Source organism: Lathamus discolor, chromosome 22, assembly GCF_037157495.1.
Source record: "Lathamus discolor isolate bLatDis1 chromosome 22, bLatDis1.hap1, whole genome shotgun sequence".
NCBI lineage: Eukaryota > Metazoa > Chordata > Aves > Psittaciformes > Psittacidae > Lathamus > Lathamus discolor.
Genome location: NC_088905.1, coordinates 3,438,597 through 3,457,356, shown reverse-complemented (window position 1 = coordinate 3,457,356; position 18,760 = coordinate 3,438,597). Strand labels below are relative to the sequence as shown.

General features: G+C 62.2%; 1 protein-coding gene across 9 annotated transcripts in view; it reads left to right on the top strand.

The window, feature by feature from the left end:
- The window catches only part of ANK1 (ankyrin 1), a 34,791-nt gene extending 16,047 nt beyond the window's left edge, over positions 1 to 18,744 (top strand). For 5 of the 9 annotated variants that reach the window (XM_065659313.1, XM_065659316.1, XM_065659312.1 and 2 more), the window contains exons 8-44: positions 377 to 475; positions 793 to 891; positions 1,070 to 1,267; positions 1,354 to 1,452; positions 1,798 to 1,896; positions 2,116 to 2,214; positions 2,342 to 2,539; positions 2,658 to 2,756; positions 2,835 to 2,933; positions 3,849 to 4,046; positions 4,252 to 4,350; positions 4,720 to 4,818; positions 5,131 to 5,229; positions 5,313 to 5,405; positions 5,503 to 5,575; positions 5,910 to 5,933; positions 6,669 to 6,768; positions 7,026 to 7,104; positions 7,416 to 7,513; positions 7,605 to 7,829; positions 8,191 to 8,345; positions 8,462 to 8,673; positions 8,777 to 8,981; positions 9,092 to 9,188; positions 9,444 to 9,672; positions 9,796 to 9,921; positions 10,007 to 10,126; positions 10,273 to 10,357; positions 10,547 to 10,621; positions 11,567 to 11,698; positions 11,838 to 11,984; positions 13,135 to 13,687; positions 14,172 to 14,436; positions 15,612 to 15,695; positions 15,946 to 16,095; positions 16,345 to 16,466; positions 18,041 to 18,744. In XM_065659313.1, the coding sequence (XP_065515385.1) occupies positions 377 to 475; positions 793 to 891; positions 1,070 to 1,267; positions 1,354 to 1,452; positions 1,798 to 1,896; positions 2,116 to 2,214; positions 2,342 to 2,539; positions 2,658 to 2,756; positions 2,835 to 2,933; positions 3,849 to 4,046; positions 4,252 to 4,350; positions 4,720 to 4,818; positions 5,131 to 5,229; positions 5,313 to 5,405; positions 5,503 to 5,575; positions 5,910 to 5,933; positions 6,669 to 6,768; positions 7,026 to 7,104; positions 7,416 to 7,513; positions 7,605 to 7,829; positions 8,191 to 8,345; positions 8,462 to 8,673; positions 8,777 to 8,981; positions 9,092 to 9,188; positions 9,444 to 9,672; positions 9,796 to 9,921; positions 10,007 to 10,126; positions 10,273 to 10,357; positions 10,547 to 10,621; positions 11,567 to 11,698; positions 11,838 to 11,984; positions 13,135 to 13,687; positions 14,172 to 14,436; positions 15,612 to 15,695; positions 15,946 to 16,095; positions 16,345 to 16,443 (5,010 nt within the window). In that variant the 3' untranslated portion in view covers positions 16,444 to 16,466; positions 18,041 to 18,744. The other 4 variants (XM_065659310.1, XM_065659314.1, XM_065659317.1 and 1 more) reach the window with 4 other exon arrangements.
- Positions 18,745 to 18,760: the final 16 nt, after the last annotated feature.

The window sequence follows — 18,760 nt, the reverse complement described above, 5'->3', positions numbered from 1 at the left end:
AAGTTTTCCTTTATACATCCCATTAGACACAAACTGCTGACAAAGTCTGAGGGTAGCATTAGATCCAGCCACCCCTGGCCTCCATCCAGAGTTCAGAAAGCAAATGGGGGTCTATTCTGAACCTCGTGACTCAGTAGCAGGGTTTTTGTGTCTTTAGTCCCCTCTTTAGCTCAGTTTCACCTCGATTTTCCTCTGTATGCTTCATCCATACACTAAGTAGTAGACGGAGCCTTGCCATGGAGTTCTGTTCAGGCATAAATCGTGTTGTACCTTTATAAATCATATTAAACCCACTGATACCTTTCAGGGTCATTCTTTGAGTGACCCTAAACCAGCCATTGAGTGCTCCCGCTAACAGCCCTCTGTCCTTCTGCAGAATGGGATCACTCCCCTGCACATAGCCTCGCGCCGGGGCAACATCATCATGGTGCGGCTACTGCTGGACCGCGGCGCCCAGATAGAGACAAGGACCAAGGTGAGACTGGTTCTGAATCACCAGCAGGTACACGGGCCGTCCCCCCCGCTGAGCTCCTTGTGCCCAGGGAGCAGTGCCCAGTGCATGTGAGCATCCTGCTGGGTGTGCGAGCGAAGGTCCCCTCTGCGCTAAGGGGATGGACCAGGTTCATGTGGAGATGCGAGGAGGCTGCACGGCTGCAGCGGGGGGGCGTTCAGGGCAGGAAAAGCTCTGTTTTGCCTCATTTTACAAACCAAGCCCAAAGTCCCTGTTAACTCTCCTGCCTGAGGGTGAGCTTTGCCCTTCCTTGCCCTCACCGAGCCCTTCTCTCTCCGCAGGATGAGCTGACCCCTCTCCACTGCGCAGCTCGCAATGGACACGTGCGAATTGCAGAGATCCTGCTGGACCACGGCGCTCCCATTCAAGCCAAAACCAAGGTACCCATGAGATGCTGTGGGCTTGTGCTTGGTGCCAGGTCAGGATGGGGTGGGTACCAAGGCTTGTGCACCACCGTGGCAATGATGGGGTTGAGGTTTTGGCCTGCCCAAGGGATAAGGGATGGTGTTGTGGCCGGACCCTCCAGCCCAGCGCTGATGCCCGTCTCCGTGGTCACAGAACGGCTTGTCGCCGATGCACATGGCAGCGCAGGGCGACCACCTGGACTGCGTGCGCCTGCTCCTGCAGTACGGTGCTGAGATCGACGACATCACCTTGGACCACCTCACACCGCTGCACGTGGCCGCGCACTGCGGGCATCACCGTGTGGCCAAGCTGCTGGTGGAGAAGGGGGCCAAGCCCAACTCCCGAGCACTGGTGAGTGACCTGGGGCAGGCACAGGGCTGGGGTGCAGACAGGGAGGGTTCTTACAAGTGACCCTGCATCCGTCCCTCCGTCTGCAGAATGGCTTCACACCCCTCCACATCGCCTGCAAGAAGAACCACATCCGGGTAATGGAGCTGCTGCTGAAGACAGGAGCATCCATCGATGCTGTCACCGAGGTAGGTGGGATGCAGCCAGCCCCATCAATCCTGCTGCTGCCCGTGCAGAGCCGGGGGTGATGGCTTTGTTGGCTCTGCTGGTCCCCAGGCACCTTCTTCATCACAGCGCAGAGCTCTTTGCAGCTCAGGACATGCTGAGCTTGGCAGCGTCTCTCCACAGCTGCTCCCTGCAGGGCAGGGGACTGCAAAGGGGGGCTGTAGGTCTCCGCATTCCACTCAGGCTGCTGGGATGAGAGCTTTCCCCTGTGCTGGAGCGCGGCGCAGGGACAGGGAGGAAGGGGCAGGAATCGATGCTGGCAAAGCGATCATCCCCCACCTTGGCTCCTGGCCCCTTTCTCTCTGCAGTCCGGCCTGACCCCGCTGCATGTGGCTGCCTTCATGGGGCACCTGCCCATCGTCAAGACCCTGCTGCAGCGTGGAGCCTCTCCTAATGTGTCCAATGTGGTGAGTGCCACCATGGCTTGGGAGCTCGGCATGGCAGGGTCCAGCGGGAGATGGGGATCCCTGCTCCCTCTGCAGCCCCTGCTCTGTGCCGGCAGGAGGAACCAGTAGGGAGCAGAAAGGGCTGTGGGCACTGCTCCCCTGTGCTCAGACCAGAGGAATGACTGCAGGAGGGCATTTACCCTCCTGTGGCCTCACCACTTTATCCTCTCCTTGGTGCAGAAAGTGGAGACACCCCTGCACATGGCAGCCAGAGCTGGGCACACAGATGTGGCAAAGTACCTGCTGCAGAACAAAGCCAAAGCCAACTCCAAGGCCAAGGTAGGTACCGAGAACCTGTGTGATAGTCCACGGGTGCTGGTTTCTTTGCTCTGTGCAAACGTCAGCAGGAGGGCCGGGGCCCTTTTGTCATGGCAAAGGGACTGGTCCACATCTGCCTCCCTCGCAGGACGACCAGACCCCTCTGCACTGCGCTGCGCGCATCGGCCACACTGGAATGGTCCAGCTCCTGCTGGAGAATGGCGCCGAGCCCAACCTGGCCACCACAGCGGGGCACACACCTCTGCACATCACCGCCAGGGAAGGGCACGTGGACACGGCCCTGGCCCTGCTGGAGAAAGGAGCCTCACAGACCTGCATGACCAAGGTGGGCTGGGGGCAGCGTCCCTGTCGCAGGAGGGGCAGCATCCCCCTGTGCCGCGGCGTCGCGCCGGTGCTGTCCTCCTCGCCCCTGACGCGCTGCGATGGGCTGCCTGTCTCCTCAGAAAGGATTTACCCCTCTCCACGTTGCAGCCAAGTACGGCAAGGTGGACGTGGCGGAGCTGCTGCTGGCACGCGAGGCTCACCCCAACGCGGCAGGGAAGGTGAGCGATGCTCCCGGGGGTGACGTGGGGCACGGAGCGGCTCTGTGTGACCTGTCCGTGCCCTGTCCTCCTCCCCAGAACGGCCTGACCCCGCTGCACGTGGCTGTGCACCACAACAACCTGGAGATCGTCAAGCTGCTGCTCCCCAAAGGGAGCTCCCCACACAGCTCAGCATGGGTAAGGCTGGACAGGGAGGTGTGTTGGGTGTCGGGGGCCAGCCGTGTCCCTCAACCCACTCCCCGCAGCAGTGCCGAGCGGTTGTCCTGGTGCAGGACAGGCAGTGTCAGGGATGATCCATGCTGGCAGCGCTGGGGATGTGTTTCCATGGCAAGCCCTGCCAAGCAGCGCTGTGGTCTGGCAGCTTAGGAAAGCACACACACATGTTTGCATGCAGCTCCGAAGCAGTGAGTCAGAAAACCCAAGGGCTCGTGCGGCTCATCCCGCTCTGCCTGAGGATGGGGAAACATCTCCCCAGGGAGCAGAGCAGCAGCCTCCCTTTCCACAGTGTTTGCAGAAGCTGCATCCTGACAACACACAAGTGGCTGCTGGTGCCGGCCCTCCCCATTTGGCACTCGGCTCTGCCTGACGGGATGCGGGAGCATCGGGAGCAGCCGGTACCGGCGCCAGTCCCTGGTGCTCTGTGTCACTGGGCAGAGCCGTGCTCAGGGCCCTGCAGGCTCTGCCTGAATACTAATGCTGCCTGTTGGAGTCTTGCTCCACACCTCAGCCAGACACGTTCTAGGAGGGCTCTGTCTGCCCTGGCTTCTCTCAGCTCCATGCGGCTGAATGCTGCTGCTGTAGGAATTAATGTGTGGAGAGCTCCAGCACAGCCAATACCGGTTGAACTGGTACCTAAATCCTGCAGCCTCACCCAGCTGAACCTCGTCTTTGAAACCCCTGTGCTGGTTGGGCTGGATGTGTGGGATATGGCCTCGGTGTCCGGGCTGGTTGCTGTCAGGAAGTGGTTCAGGTGTGAGCCTGCATCCCTGAGCTCTGCAGGATGGGAAGGATGCGCTGGCCTGGAGGGAGGGACAAGGTGGCACTTTCTGTCCCTGCTGGTCTGAGCCCTGCCATGCACCTCTCTCCCTGCAGAACGGGTACACCCCCCTGCACATTGCTGCCAAGCAGAACCAGATGGAGGTGGCCAGGAGCTTGCTGCAATACGGGGCTTCTGCAAACGCAGAGTCCATGCAGGGAGTCACCCCCCTGCATCTGGCATCCCAGGAAGGGCACACGGACATGGTGGCACTGCTCTTCTCCAAACAAGCCAACGGCAACCTGGGCAACAAGGTGGGTTGTTGGCATGCCCTGCTTGAGGCAAGCAAGCAGTGAGGAGCAGACAGTGACGCTCCTTGCTGACAGCGTGCTGGGCAGCAGGAGATCGGTCACTTGGCCAGGCTGGGGACCTGAGTTAGAGTCTGGTAGAGCTGCAGTGGTGGCATTGCCACTGTCAGTGATGGCATTGCCACTGTGCCAACACCTGCTCTGTTTGCAGAGTGGCCTCACTCCTCTTCATCTCGTGGCCCAAGAAGGACATGTGCTGGTTGCTGATGTTCTGGTGAAACACGGAGTCACAGTGGATGCAACAACCAGGGTAAAGTCGTGCACTGACGATGGCTGTGGTCCTATAGGCCTGCTATAGGAGGAACAATGCTTTCCTTTTTGTGCAAGAGTCCCCCCTCTCACAGGCATCCTTAGCATCTTGTCTCTATCCTCGGAATCCTTCCTCTTTTCCCCCACTTCTTCCCTGAAGGGACGATTCCTGCCTGTTTGCACAGCTCATCCCTGCACTCCTGGGCACAGCGTGGTGTTCTCTGCAGTGTGCCCTCTGCCCTGGTCCTGGCTCTCATCCTGAAGCCCCATCCTTCATCCATGGAGGCTTGCCCAGAAGATGAGCATACCCAAGCCAGAAGGGCAGGAAGCACCACTGATGGGCAGGCTGAGACCTGATTTCTTCTTTCAGATGGGCTATACTCCGCTGCATGTGGCCAGCCACTATGGGAACATCAAGCTGGTGAAGTTTCTGCTGCAGCATCAGGCTGATGTCAATGCCAAGACTAAGGTACAGAGATGTCCGGTGCTCTGAGCACCCTTCTGCTCTGGGTGAGAGCAGGCGGATTGATGGAGGGGGCTCAGCCTCCCCCCCTGCTTCCACTTCTCCCTTACAACATCACTCCTCTCTCCACGGCTGGAAGCTGCTCCTGGCTACAGCCCTGAGCGAGTGCTGGGTTCTGTAGAGCCCTTTGCTTACCCCAGAAAGGAGGGAGCTGCCCTAAGCTCCAGTCATGAAGCACAGTGCGAGGTTTGGGGGGGGGCACTTCTGGGGCCGCAGGCACCCATAGCTGATGGCAGCACCCTCTGTCCTCCCCCGCAGCTGGGCTATACCCCTCTGCACCAGGCAGCGCAGCAGGGCCACACGGACGTGGTGACACTGCTGCTGAAGCACGGCGCGTCTCCCAACGAGATCAGCACCGTGAGTACCACGTTCACCCGCATCTCCTCGCCCCGTGGGCAGCCCCGGTGGCCGCTGCTGACCCATCTTCCCTCCTGGCGCAGAACGGCACCACTCCTCTGGCCATCGCAAAGCGCCTGGGCTACATCTCGGTCACAGACGTGCTCAAGATCGTCACGGAGGAAACAGACATCCTGGTGAGCGCCGGGACTGGGACCAGTGTGGGGCTGGGAGCTGGGCGCAAGCAGAGCGCGCAGCAAGCGCTGGTCTCTGACTCCGCTCTGCTCCCTGCAGTCCGTTGGTGACAAGCACCGCATGAGCTTCCCGGAGACTGTAGACGAGATTCTGGATGTGTCAGAGGATGAAGGTGAGGGAAGGAGCCGGGATGTGCATTCCGGAGCTCTGCTGGATGGGCACTGGTGTTCCGACGGTCGGGGAGGGGGGAGCTGTGTGGTCCCACAGTGGTCTTGCAGAGCACCCCCAGGCTCCTGGGGTGGCACCTCCCGGCTCGGGTGCATCCCTGCGCTATGCAGGGGCATGCTTGGACCTCTCCGTGGTCCCACACCCCAGTGCAGAGAGCCCTTGGGCGTGCAGAGCCGTCACCATGCCCTGCTCTGCAGCGTGGTACCAGCTCCCAGCCCGGCTGCGGCTGGTCCCCTCCCCGCCGAGACCTCACCTTTTTGCCTCTTCTTACTTTGCAGGCACTGCTCATGTCACAGTAATGGGTATGAAATGTGTCCACCCGCCCCAGCTCAATGGCCCATTTCACCCCATGGCCACTAACCATCCGCACGCCACCTCCATCCGCCGCGCCGCGCTGCCGGGCTGTGCCGTGCCGGCCAGCCCCGGCCCCGCCATCGCGCCCTGCCCATCCGTGTCCGTGCTGCTTGCTGTGGTGTGACTGCATGAACGGGGGGAGCTCGGCTCCCTGCCCCTCTTGGTGCTGTGACCAACTCCAGTGCCCCTCCGCAGCTGCCCCTTGCCAGGGCAGGCATGAACCAGGGTGCACGGGGGTCTCGGTCCCCTCGCCATCACCCCCCTGCTTTGGGGGGTGCTGGATTCCCTCCCATAGGGCACAGGCAAGAGCCTGGTGGAGTCCCTAGCGGGTGTTAACGGGTCAGCAGGCAGGGTTTGCGGCTCCAGGCAGTGTTGGGGTGTCCGTCCCCAGCGCTGCCCTTGCTCCTCTAACAGGCACGCAAGGGCAGGGTGTCCCCTGCAGGCTCTGCTCTGCGTGTGGTGCTGGGGGAAAGAGATGCTGACAGCTACCACAGCCCTGTCCCTGACCCACAGAGACCCCATCTGGCAGAGGGCAAAGCTGCCCCTTGGCTGCCTGAGACTCAAGGGATGAGTGTGTGTGGCCAGCAGAGATGGGCCCTGAGGAGGGATGGGTGCGAGGGCTGGATGTCTGTGCTCCCCTGTCCTCCTGCCTTGCCGCATGCTGAGCCAGCGCTCTGTTTCAGAGGAGGAGCTGATAGTGCCAAAGCCCAGGGCTCTGGATTCCAGGGACCAGGAAGGCAAGAGGGAGATGATGGAGTTTGTGACCACGACGACCCTGGAAACGTAAGGGGCATGGGATGGTGGGCAGGGAGCTGGTACAGGGCATGGGGCCAGCCTGGGGCTGGGCTGGGATGCCGGCAGGGCAGGGACAGCTCTTAGTAGGCAATGGGCTAGCAGAGCAGGCATGGGGTTTCTGCACCAGGACATGGGTTCACTGCTGGGTCTGCCTTTGTCCGGTGGCCCTGGGACTCCTTGAGTACAGCCAGGGGCTGAGGGGCCCGGAACTGCCACTTCAGTGCTGCCATTGCCCTCTTCTGCAGGGTGGAGTTGCCAACCATCCTGCACGTCCCCTGCGTCACACCTGAGACCGTGGTGACCAGAGCAGAGGACACTGAGCAGGTAGGACCTGTGCAGGCAGGAGCTGTGCAGGCAGGAGCTGTGCAGGCAGGAGCTGGCTGCGTGCTGCACGCACCCTCCGTGTCCCCACAGGAGTGGGTCGTGAACAGCACGAGGCACAGCCTGCCACGGCCCCCCCAGTGCATCCCCTCCTGTGGGAGCCCCCATCACCACAGAGCCAAACCATGGAGTGGGTGGTGGGGATGGACCTGGTGCAATGGGGCTGCACAGGGAGGGTTGTGACACTGTGGAGGAGCGGGCACCCCCAGAGAGGACCCTGCGCCCATGGGGGGGCTCTTCCTTGCCTTGCTCAGCCTTCCAAGGAGTTCGATGAGGACTCGCTGATCCCCAGCAGCCCCGCCACCGAGACCTCGGATAACATCAGCCCCGTGGCCAGCCCGGTGCACACAGGGTGAGTGCCCGGCCCCTGCGGTACCCCCGTGTGCTCTGTGTGAGCTCGGCCGCAGGGTGCCCACCCGCCCGTGCCTCTGTGCCCGCTCCAGGTTCCTGGTGAGCTTCATGGTGGATGCCCGCGGCGGGTCCATGCGGGGCAGCCGGCACCACGGCCTGCGCGTGGTCATCCCGCCCCGCGCCTGCGCTGCGCCCACCCGCATCACTTGCCGCCTGGTGAAGCCGCAGAAGCTGCCCGAGCCCCCTCCGCTGGCCGAGGAGGAGGGTCTGGCCAGCAGGATCATCGCCCTGGGGCCCGCCGGCGCCCAGTTCCTCAGGTGAGCACATGGGAATGCAGCACATGGCCCTCAAGGATGGGGATGGACCCGGGAGGGGCAAGACCTCTGCCCATCTCTGTAATGAGTCTGGTGCAGGAGAGATCCAGCATCCAGCTGAATGCATCGTGTTTGTGGGCTGGGTCGTTCCAGCGTAATGGAGCAGTGGCCGTGCTCTGATAGGAATAGCCCTGACCAGCGCAGTCCTACTGGGCACAGAGCCCTGAGTCCCAGTGCAAGGGGTGTGCGCAGTCCTGCCCTCTCCAGCGGCTGCGCAGCATGGGCAGAGCCCAAGGATCGCTTTGCTGCCTGCGTGTCCCGGTGGCAGCAAGTGGATGCAAGCACCTTCCCCTGCTGCCTGCAGCCCTGTCATTGTGGAGATCCCACACTTTGCCTCCTACGGGCGCCGAGACCGGGAGCTGGTGGTGCTGCGCAGCGAGAACGGCTCCGTGTGGAAGGAGCATCGCAACCGCTACGAGGAGAGCTACATGGAGCAGCTGCTCAGCGGCATGGATGAAGGTGAGCTTCATGGTGCTGGGCGGGCAGCGGCTTGGCACTGAGCAGCTCTGCACAGGCTGCTCTGGGCCATGGGATGGGGCTGAGTGTGATCACCAATGGCTGTGCTGCCCTTGCAGAGCTGGAGAGCCTGGAGGAGCTGGACAAGAAGAGGGTCTGCCGCATCATCACCACCGACTTCCCCCTCTACTTCGTGGTCATGTCCCGGATTTGCCAGGACTGCGACGTTATTGGCCCCGAGGGAGGCTGTTTGAAGAGCACGCTGGTGCCCATGGTCCAGGCCACCTTCCCGGACACGGCTGTCACCAAGCGCGTGAAGCTGGCCCTGCAGGTGAGCCTGCCCGGCGGCACCGCAGCCTGCTCCTGCAGGCAGGAGTAAGCAGCATCCGCAGCGCAGGGGAAACCGGTCCTGATGCGCTGCGCTTGTGCTGCAGGCGCAGCCCGTGCCCGATGAGCTGGTGACAAAGCTGCTGGGGAACCAAGCCACCTTCAGCCCCATCGTCACGGTGGAGCCGCGCCGGAGGAAGTTCCATCGCCCCATCGGCCTCCGCATCCCGCTGCCACCGTCCTGGAAGGACAATCCCCGGGACAGCGGCGAGGGGGACACCACCAGCCTGCGCCTGCTCTGCAGTGTGATCGGTGAGCACGCAGCCAGGGCTGGGGCTGCAGCTTCTGGCAGCCAAGGAGAACGCGAATGCCTGGGGGATGCAATGGAAAAGCGCCGTGCTCACCCTTGCTTTCTGCTGCAGGAGGGACAGCCCAAGCGCAGTGGGAAGACATCACAGGCACCACAAAGCTGGTCTATGAAAACGAGTGTGCTAACTTTACCACCAATGTGTCCGCGAGGTGAGTCCAGGGTGGGCATGAGCTCATCTGGGGACATCCGTGGTTCCTATCGGGGTGCAGCTTATCCCAGGACGTGGCCCCGTGCCCCAGTCCCACGTGCTCATTCTTTGGGATCATTCTTTGTGCTGGGGCTGGGTTCCCACTACCGATGGGGCTGCTCCTGTATCCCGAGCTCTATGGGCACCCCTATGGCACGGGTCGCTGTCGGGGGGCAGCATTCCCTGGCACTGGGAGCCTGACCCATCCCTCCCGCAGGTTCTGGCTGGCCGATTGCCCGCGCACAGCCGAGGCCGTGCACTTTGCCACCATGCTGTACAAGGAGCTGACGGCCGTGCCCTACATGGCCAAGTTCGTGGTGTTTGCCAAGATGAACGATGCCCGGGAGGGCCGGCTGCGTTGTTACTGCATGACCGATGACAAGGTGGACAAGACTTTGGAGCAGCACGAGAACTTCACCGAGGTGGCCCGCAGCAGGGACATTGAGGTTTGTCTCCAGCAGCAGGGGACAGTGATGGCAATGGAGGGGACTGGCGCAGGGAGGATGCTGTGCAGGGGTGGGAGAAGCAGCTCTTGGAAGGGTCTGAGCCTCTTTTCTGCTCCCTGGCAGGTGGTGGAGGGGATGCCTTTGCATGTTGAGCTCTCAGGGAACCTGGTGCCTGTCAAGAAGGCCACTCAGCCCCGCACCCTGCTCTTCCAGTCCTTCCGGGAGAACTGCCTAAGCATCCCCATCAAGGTACGGGCAGGGTACCCAGTGGGTCTGGGCTGCCCACTGGGGCCCCTGCTCTCACCCTGTTCCTAACCCGGCTCTCGGTGCCCAGGTTCGGGACAGCAGCCGGGAAGCCAGCGGCTCCCTGTCTTTCCTGCGCAAAGCCATGAAGTACGAGGACCTCCAGCACGTGCTGTGCCACCTGAACATCAGCATCCCCCCCTGCAGCAAGGTCAGCGCTCCGGAGCCGCAGGCTGACGGCTCTTTGTCCTCATGGCCATGCTCCACACGGCCAGGCCGGGCTGTCCTGGGTGCCGGGGCAGAGCCGCTGCCCCCTTGTCAAGCTGCTGACCCCTTGTGTTGTGCCCGCTCCAACAGGGCAGCGGCAGTGAGGAGCGCAGGAGGACGCTGACGCTGCTGTCCCTGCGGGAGCGGTACAGCATGCTGAGTGAGACCAGCTTCGGTACGCTCGGGATGCCCGAGCCTGGTGGAGAGGCTGGGCTGACCCTGTTGTGCTGGTGCCAGCTTCCCTTTCCCTGCGGGTTTCCTTGCTCCTGCCTGTATACAAGGCTATGAGACCCGCCTTTTCCCTTCCCCGTGCTGGTGCAGGGCCCTGCGCAGCTGAAGCTGTGATTTCCTTCTCCTCCTCCAGGCTCCCTGAGCAGCACGGACAAGGCGGACCAGAAGATGGTCGACATAGCAGAGCAGTTGGGGCTCAGCTGGGCTGGTGAGTCCATACCTGATGGTTCTGAAAGCTGACACATAAGGAGGCTGGAAACGGGCTGTAGCTGGGAGTGAACGTGCTTTACACCGTCCTGTTGGTGTGCATGCAGTCTGCACTAGCTCCTCTGGCAGGATGGAGCCTGTGAGCATACCATGGCCCTGAAATGCACCTCCTTGCCTTCACATATGCACACACACAGACACCAGGCCAGGGTTTTGCTTGAGACATGCACATGGCTGCTGTTTGTGGAGCCCAGCGCTGTCACTGCAGCCACACACCCAATGGCAGGGCCTGGGCTTGTCCTTAGCATGAGATGCTGCTGGCCTGGTGAGAGCCAGGCTGGGCAGAGGGGTTCAACCTCTGCTCCATCCCAGCTCCTGCTCCTGGGTGCTGCCAAGTTCAGTTGTACATGACCAGGACAGGGTTAGGGTTGGGGTTGGGGTTAGGGTTAAGGTTAGGGTTGGGGTTAGGGTTAAGGTTAGGGTTAGGTTTGGGGTATGGTTAGGGTTAGGGTTGGGGTTAGGTTTAGGTTTAGCATTAAGTTTAGGGTTAGGTTTGGGGTTAGGGTTGGGGTTAGGGTTAGGTTTAGGGTTAGGGTTACGGTTAGGGTTTGGGTTGGGGTTAGTGTTGGGGTTAGGTTTGGGGTTAGGTTTAGGTTTGGGGTTATCGTTAAGTTTGGGTTTAGGGTTAGGGTTGGGGTTAGTGTTAGGTTTAGGGTTAGGGTTAGGATTTGGGTTGGGGTTAGGGTTGGGGTTAGGGTTGGGGTTAGTGTTAGGTTTGGGGTTTGCATTAAGGTTGGGTTTAGGGTTAGGGTTGGGGTTAGGTTTGGTGTTAGGGACCCTGTGTTGGGTCTTCCTGAGCCCTTCACTACGTTCTTCAGCCGTTGTGGCTTAGGAGCTGGTGGTGGGTACCAGAGGGGGTGATGCTGAGATGCGGTGTCTCCCCCAGAGCTGGCACGCGAGCTGCAGTTCGGGGTGGAGGACATCAACAGGATACGTGTGGAGAACCCCAACTCCCTGCTGGAGCAGAGCTTAGCCTTACTCAACCTCTGGGTCAGCCGCGAGGGCAAGAGCGTCAACAGTGAGTATCTGCGGTGCCCTGTTCTACAGGCAGGCTTTGGGGGTCACCGCCTGGCTCTGCACTGCGCCCTGGCCTGCCTGGAGGTGCCTGGGCATGATGCTGACGTCTCCCATGGTGCTGACACCGGTTCCCTCCGCAGTGGAGACTTTGTACACGGCGCTGAGGAACATTGACCGCAGCGAGATTGTCAACACGCTGGAGGGCTCCGGGCGGCAGAGCCGCAGCCTCAAGGGCAGCTGGCGCTACACGGAAAGGGACTATTCCCTGTCGCCATCCCAGATGAATGGTGAGTGCATCCCTGGGAAGGCACCGGCTTCCGGCCCGCAGGAGGGCCCCATAGGCAGAGCCAGTGCAGGCAGATCGGGGCTGGTATCTTGTCTAACCAGCGGCCTCCAGGATCACCGTGGGCACAAGGAACTGTTGACAAGCGCAACCTCGTCACTGGGGTTTATGGTGTGGAAAGCTTGGCTCTGCCTTCTCGGAAGCTCTCAGGAGGGCTGGACACATGTTCCTTATCCTGTGTCCTGGCCTGTGGTCCCACATGGACCCGTACTGGGGGGCTGGCACATGGCGCAGGGACAGGGCTTCGTGCTGCTGGGGCTCATGGCTCTGTCCCTCCCCATCTCTCAAACGTGCCACCTAACACCATGAGGTGCGGGCACTCCTGAGGGTCACTTCTTGTCACCGCTCTGAACTCCTCCTGGCCTCTCCTCTCGTCTTCCTCCACTGCCTGTCTCCACTGTCTCCACCTCAGCTGAGTCCTCTGGGAGCCACATCCTGCTCCAGTGACTGCATGTCACCGGGGATGCCCCCCTCCTGCTGCTCCCCCTGCACTGCCCTGCGCTCCTTCCCTCGCTGGCCCTGCGCTGCTTGCCCCGGCCAGGCATCCACACAGGGAGAGGTGCCCTTTTCTGTGCTGGGGTGCCCATGCTGTGGCTGTGACAGGCAATCCCTGGCTGCCCTGGGAGCAGAACGGGTTCTCTGCTGATCATCAGGGGTGGAATGGAGGCCAACGGGATGGCTTCGAGCTGGGAAAGGCTGAGCAAAGCCGCTTGGGTGTGTTGGAGTGCCTTGCCTGGCTGCAGTCTGTATTGGTGGGCCTGGGCTGTGCATATGGACCAAGGTAGCAAAGAGGGCACTGTGTCCTGCAGTGTGGATTGGGCATCATGTGGACCCCATGCCAGTGCTCCCCACAGGTTATGGGCAGCCTCAGGACTCGAAGGGAAGCATGGCAGCGCTTAGAAGCATAGAATCACAGAATGGTTTGGGTTGGAAAGGACCTTAAGATCATCCAGTTCCAACCCCCTGCCATAGGCAGGGACACCTCACACTAGACCGTGTCACCCGAGGCTGTCCTTGGAGCCCTCACCCTATTTCCCCTCTCACCCCACTGTGCTTGTGCGTGCTGGAGATGACGCCTCTGTCTGCCCCTATAGGTTACGCTTCGCTGCAGGACGAGCTGCTGTCCCCTGCCTCCCTGCATTACACGCTGCCATCCCCGCTGCGCGCCGACCAGTACTGGAATGAGGTGGCCATCATGGATGCTATCCCCGTGGCTGCCACCGAGCAGGACGCCCTGATGGAGATGTCCGACATGCAAGTGTGGTCCTCGGGGCTCACCCCCTCGCTGGTGACTGCTGAGGACTCCTCTCTGGAGTGCAGCAAGGCTGAGGACTCGGATGCCACGAGCGAAGGCCGCTTCCCTGGGCAGCTTCTAGCGGATGCGCATGGCCCAGACCACATGGGCTCTATGGACCTGGTTGAGGATGACACAGTGGACTCAGATGCCATGAACGGCTTGATTGACCTTCTAGAGCAGGAGGAGGGGCAGAGGCCGGAGGGGAAGATGCCGGCTGGTAATCGCCAGCCAGAGACTGGGGAGCAAGAACCGGAGAGCGAAGCCTCTTTTGTTTCAGTTCAGCAGAAGGTGCAAGCCAGGATCACGACATCACCGACCGTCACCCACGTCGTGGAGACCAGCGAAGACAGGTACCGTGGCTCGGGGTGCCGGGGTGGCTGTGGGAGGGGAGCAGAGCTGCCTTGCCAGCTATTGCCCCGTGCTGGGGAGCTGCAACCATCTCCCAGCTTTGCTTGCATCCCTGATGGTGCCAGCATCCCCGGGCACCCCTGGCACAGATGCTGTGAGGTTCCCCTTGCAGAGCACTGGGGAGGGACCGCAGGCAGACAGCCAGGCCCTGCATGTGGGTCCTGTCCTCCCGCATTCCCAGTGGCAGAGCCCAGCGTTGCCTTAGATCCCGGCAGCCAGGCTGTGGGGCGGGCAGGGGAGAGGCTTGTGCCCTTCGTGCATCTGTGTTCATGCTGCTTCTGCTGGGTGCCCATCAGTGCCGCGAGCGGGGAGCCCAGCGCCGGCCAGGGCTAGGCTGGTGCTCAGGGGGCAGCACTCCATGGCGAAGCTGACTGCCTCTCTTTCTCTGTCTTTCTCTCCCTGTCCCTGTCCCTCTCCGGTGCCCAGGCTGAGGGACTGGAATGCAGAAGGCTCCTTTATCTCCTGCCTACAGGACCTGACAGAGGGCTCCTGGCAGGAGGGGGTCACCCGAAGTCTGCTCCCAGCGCACACCACGGCCTCCGGGGCACAGGGCCAGGAGCAAGAGCAGGTCCTGGTGCCGGCCGTGGAGCTGATGCGGGTCAGCTCCACAGAGGACAGCGACTGGCAGCCCCAGCACCCCACAGGCGGCTGGCAGGAGGAGGCAGACAGCCACTTCTTTGGGCAAGTGAGGGTAAGAGCAGGGGGACCCGGCCCCGCAGGAGATGGAGACCCAACGGAGATGCAGAGCCTATGGGCAGCCCTTTGCTGGGCTTGCCGGGAAGCCAGCCAGGAGGCACAAGTCTCCTGGCGTGCTCCGTGCCCCTCGGGGTGCCTCTCAGCCCAGAATAGCCTGCTGAGCTTGATACCTGAGCTCTGGCTCTCCATTTATAACCCAGCCAGCCTCCCTGCGTGCTTCCTTATTGAGTATCTGCCCTGGCTGCCGGCCCGACAGCCTGCTGGAGCCAGAAATAACGCTGGTCTGGGGGCCAGGCTGGGTGGGGGGCACCCTGCTACAGCCGCACAGAGCCGGCAGGTACAAGGTTAAGGGCAAACACCTTTCCCTTGGCCAGGACACACTCAGCCCCCCGGCAGCGCAGCTACACTTGGACACGGTTGCTCTGCAGTCACATGCGGGTCCAGTGACCCCCAGCTCCGTTTATCCCATGACCCAGCACCGCACGCTGTCCTCCCACCGTAGCCAGGCTGTTGCCTACTGGTGGAGAAGGAAAGGGGACGGGGTCTGTCCCGGTTCCTGCCTGGCTGGGCATGGGTGTTGCTGTCACAGCCCTGGCCCCATGACTGGAGCTGTGAGCGCAGCGGACGCGCCAGCTGCCCGCTCCCTTCTCGCCGCCCATCACCGGAGCCGCAAGCTAAAGTTACAGCAGCCCCATTGCAGCGCCGGCCCCACGGCAGCCTGCGGCCCCGCGGCGCTGCTGCGGCCCCGGGGGACCCCATAGAGAGCATGGCTGGGCTGTGAGCAGCGAGCAGGATGTGGGCTTTCCTGGCGCAGCTGCTGATCGCGCTGGTGCTGCTGGCCTTCTTCCTGGTCAGCTGCCAGAACGTCATGCACATCGTCAGGGGCTCTGTCTGCTTCCTGCTCAAACATGCCCACCACGAGCTGGACAAGGAGCTCGGGGAGAGCCAGGGGCCGGCGGACGACGAGGAGGCTCTCTCCACCAGGGTCGTCCGCCGGCGCGTCCTTGTGAAGGTAACGAGAGCCCGGCCAGGGTGGATGCAGCCGAGCAGTGAAGGAGCGGAGCAGGGTGGGAAGAGGCAGAGGCTGCGGGGTGCGCGGCACCGGTCTGCATGCGGAGCGGCTCCTCTCACCCCCCTGCCTTGCCCTGACGTCCCTCCTGTCCCCCGCAGGGCAACGAAGTCCTTCACCTCCCTGGAGAGCGGGTGACGGAGGAGCAGTTCACGGATGATCACGGCAATATCATCACCAAGAAGGTGAGTGACCGCGGGCAGGGTGCGCGCACGGCCGCTCTCCTCTCCCTCTTGCCCTGCCCGTCCTGGCAGCCCCGGGGCCCCGCACTGGGCACCCGTACCCGGCCGTCTTCGGTTACGGGCACGGCACCGCTCCTGCGCACGGCATGGGGCAGCGGCTGCTCCCCACGTGCGGTCCGTGGGCAGGCTGGGCAAGGAGGGAGGCGCGGAGCCGCAGTGCGAGCGGTGACACCGGCGGTGCGCGGCTCTGCAGGTCATCAGGAAGGTGGTGCGGCAGCTCGGCCCCGGCGACACGCAGGAGCAGGAGGAGCTGGTTCTAGAGGGGGACCCCCATGACCTGGAGGCTGAGGATGATCACTTCATGAAGTACTCCATCCTGCAGCGGGACGGGCTGGGGGCCAAGGTACAGTGTGGCTCATAGCCCTGCCTTGCAGGCTCTGCGGTTCCACCACCCTCTGTCCTTTCTTCTGCCCTGCTCTCCTCTCCTGTTTCCCCTCTAAGGCTTCCAGGGGCGGCTCTTGCCCACTGCTTCAGTCGTCTTGCTCGATGTTCTTCTGCCAACTGACTCTGCTTTTCCCTCTCCTGTCCTCTTCTCTGTGTGTGTCTGTTCACCCGGGTGATGTCCTGCTTCCTGCCCCTGCGGCTTCCTCAGGAGGAGGTGCGAGCGCGTGTCCCGAAACCAGAGTTCTCCGGGGGCAGGATGGGGGCTCAGATAGTGAAACGAGCCAGCCTGAAAAGGGGGAAGCAGTGACCCCTCAAATGGCCTCTTTGGAGGTAACCCCACCTTTGCTCTTTCCCTCTGTCCCAGCTCCCCATGCTGCTGCCTGCACTGAGCTGCTGGTCATGCACATCCTCCTGGGGAAATGTGCAGAGAGGGGTTACTGTGCTGCAGCAAAATGCTGCGGGTGGGCAGAGGCGAGCCCCTGATGCTTAAACCAATGCTGGGGTGCAGTGGATGCAGTGGGTGCAGTGTGTGCAGTAGGTACAGTGGGTGCAGTAGGTGCAGTGGGTGCAGTAGGTGCAGTGGGTACAGTAGGTGCAGTAGGTGCAGTGGGTGCAGTAGGTGCAGTGGGTGCAGTAGGTACAGTGGGTGCAGTAGTTACAGTGGGTGCAGTAGGTGCAGTGGGTGCAGTGGATGCAGTGGGTGCAGTAGGTACAGTGGGTGCAGTAGTTACAGTGGGTGCAGTAGGTGCAGTGGGTGCAGTAGGTGCACAGGGTGCAGCGGGCACAGGGTGCCCTCGCTACAGCGCTGTGCCAGCCTCTGTTCTCAGCACTCCACTGTGACCACCGTGACAGGGCCGGTCACAGCACCGTGGGTACTTGGGCTACTGGTCCGCAGGGGCTGTACTGGTTATACTGGGCTGCAGCAGGGGGATGATCTGCGTCCAAAGCCTCACAAGGGAGGGGACAGCATCTGCACGGGGTCTGAGCAGGGGTGCCCATCCCCGCATCCGGCACCAGAGGGCGGCAGCGAGCTCCGCTGGAGCTGCTATAGACGGGGACAGAGGGCAGGACCCGGCGGGGCGCTGCTGGTGCGCATCCGGGCAGTGGGGATGCAGGAACAGGAGGGCAGGAGCCTGGCTTTGGCTCAGGACGTTTCCAGCAGCGATCCCCAGTGTGAGCACTGGATCATCCTTGAGTCCTGTGCATTCCCCCTGCCTTGGTCTCCCAGCACGGCGCGCTTGGCCCCCAGCGCAGCATGGTTCTCTTCACTGCCTCCATCCCCTGGCCTCCGCTGTGCGCGCATGGCTGTGTCCGTCTGTCCTCCTCTCACTGCTCTTCGCTCTGTGCGTGAGCTCTCTGTGGGTGCACGGCAGCCAAGAAGCTCGTGCTTGTGGATGCATGTTCAATGCGGATGACGTCCCACAGCTGCTGCCCCCCCCATTCCCCACACAGCCCCTGGGTCTGCCTCTCCGTGGGGCAGCGCTCCTCTCTTGCTGTCACAGGTAGCGTGTGGAAGGGCCCAGGCTGCATTGGGAATGTACGGGCTCTTCCCCACTGCTGTGAGTGAGGGGGTTGGCCCGGCCTCCTCTATCCCAGAGCCTGCAGCAGCCCCCCCAGCTCCTTCCCAGTGCCACACTGCGCAGCTCCGCTCCCGCTTGGCTGCGCTCCGCACAGCCAATACCATCTGTGCCATTGCTGCTTGCTCCAGGCAGGGCACTTACTGGTCTTTTCTCACTGTCTCTCTGACACCCCCCAGTGCTTACCTCGTATTGGGGCAGGATGGGTGCATGCGACAAGCACGGGGTGCAGAAGGGGCTGGGGCTGCCTTTACCCGCCTGCCCCCATGGGCTTTCCGCGGCTGTGCCTGCTAAACCTCCTCTCTGTCTCTCCCTGTGTGTCTCCAGGATCTCACCTCAACACCAAACCACTGAACTCCACACACGTTCTGACACATACCTGAGGAGGGGAGGAGAGGAGAACAGAGAGTGGAGGGGAGCAGGGCTGGCTGTACATGTTTCTATAGGCTAATGGCATGATTTCTGTATGAGACATACTTACCGTCCTATCCGCATGACTGACCGACTGCAAGACGCATGAGCTACAGTACTTACAACCGGCGGGGGGGCCTCCGTCCCTGCCCCGCTGCTGCCAGAGCCCAGAGGCAGCAGCACGCACCCGGGGCATCCTCTCAGCTCCTGCGGGAGGCCAGAGACAGCAACCGAGAGAGGTGGGCGAATGCATCCCTGTGCCCGTGCTCCAGCTGCAAGAGGGAGGCCGGGGCAGCACGGAGCTGCTCACCTCGAGGAGAGGGGCTTTTCCCCCCCCCCCCCCCCCCGCCATCGCCCCTGCTGCCTTTGCTGGACTCGCTTCTCATCCCGCTCCGTGAGTGCTGGGGTTGGGGGGAGCAGAGGGGTGCAGGGAGCACAACTGCCCCCGGGCAGAGGGGCCGGTGCAGGGCTGCCCATCCGCTCCCCAGCGCAGGCAACGGCTCCCACCAGGGCAGGGCTCTGGGCTGAGCGCTGAGCTCGTTGCTTGCGTTGGAGGTGTAAACTGTACAGCAATCAATCAGCCTTGTGTATATGAACAATAAATACTATGCAAACCCCTAGGGACACTCCCGCAGT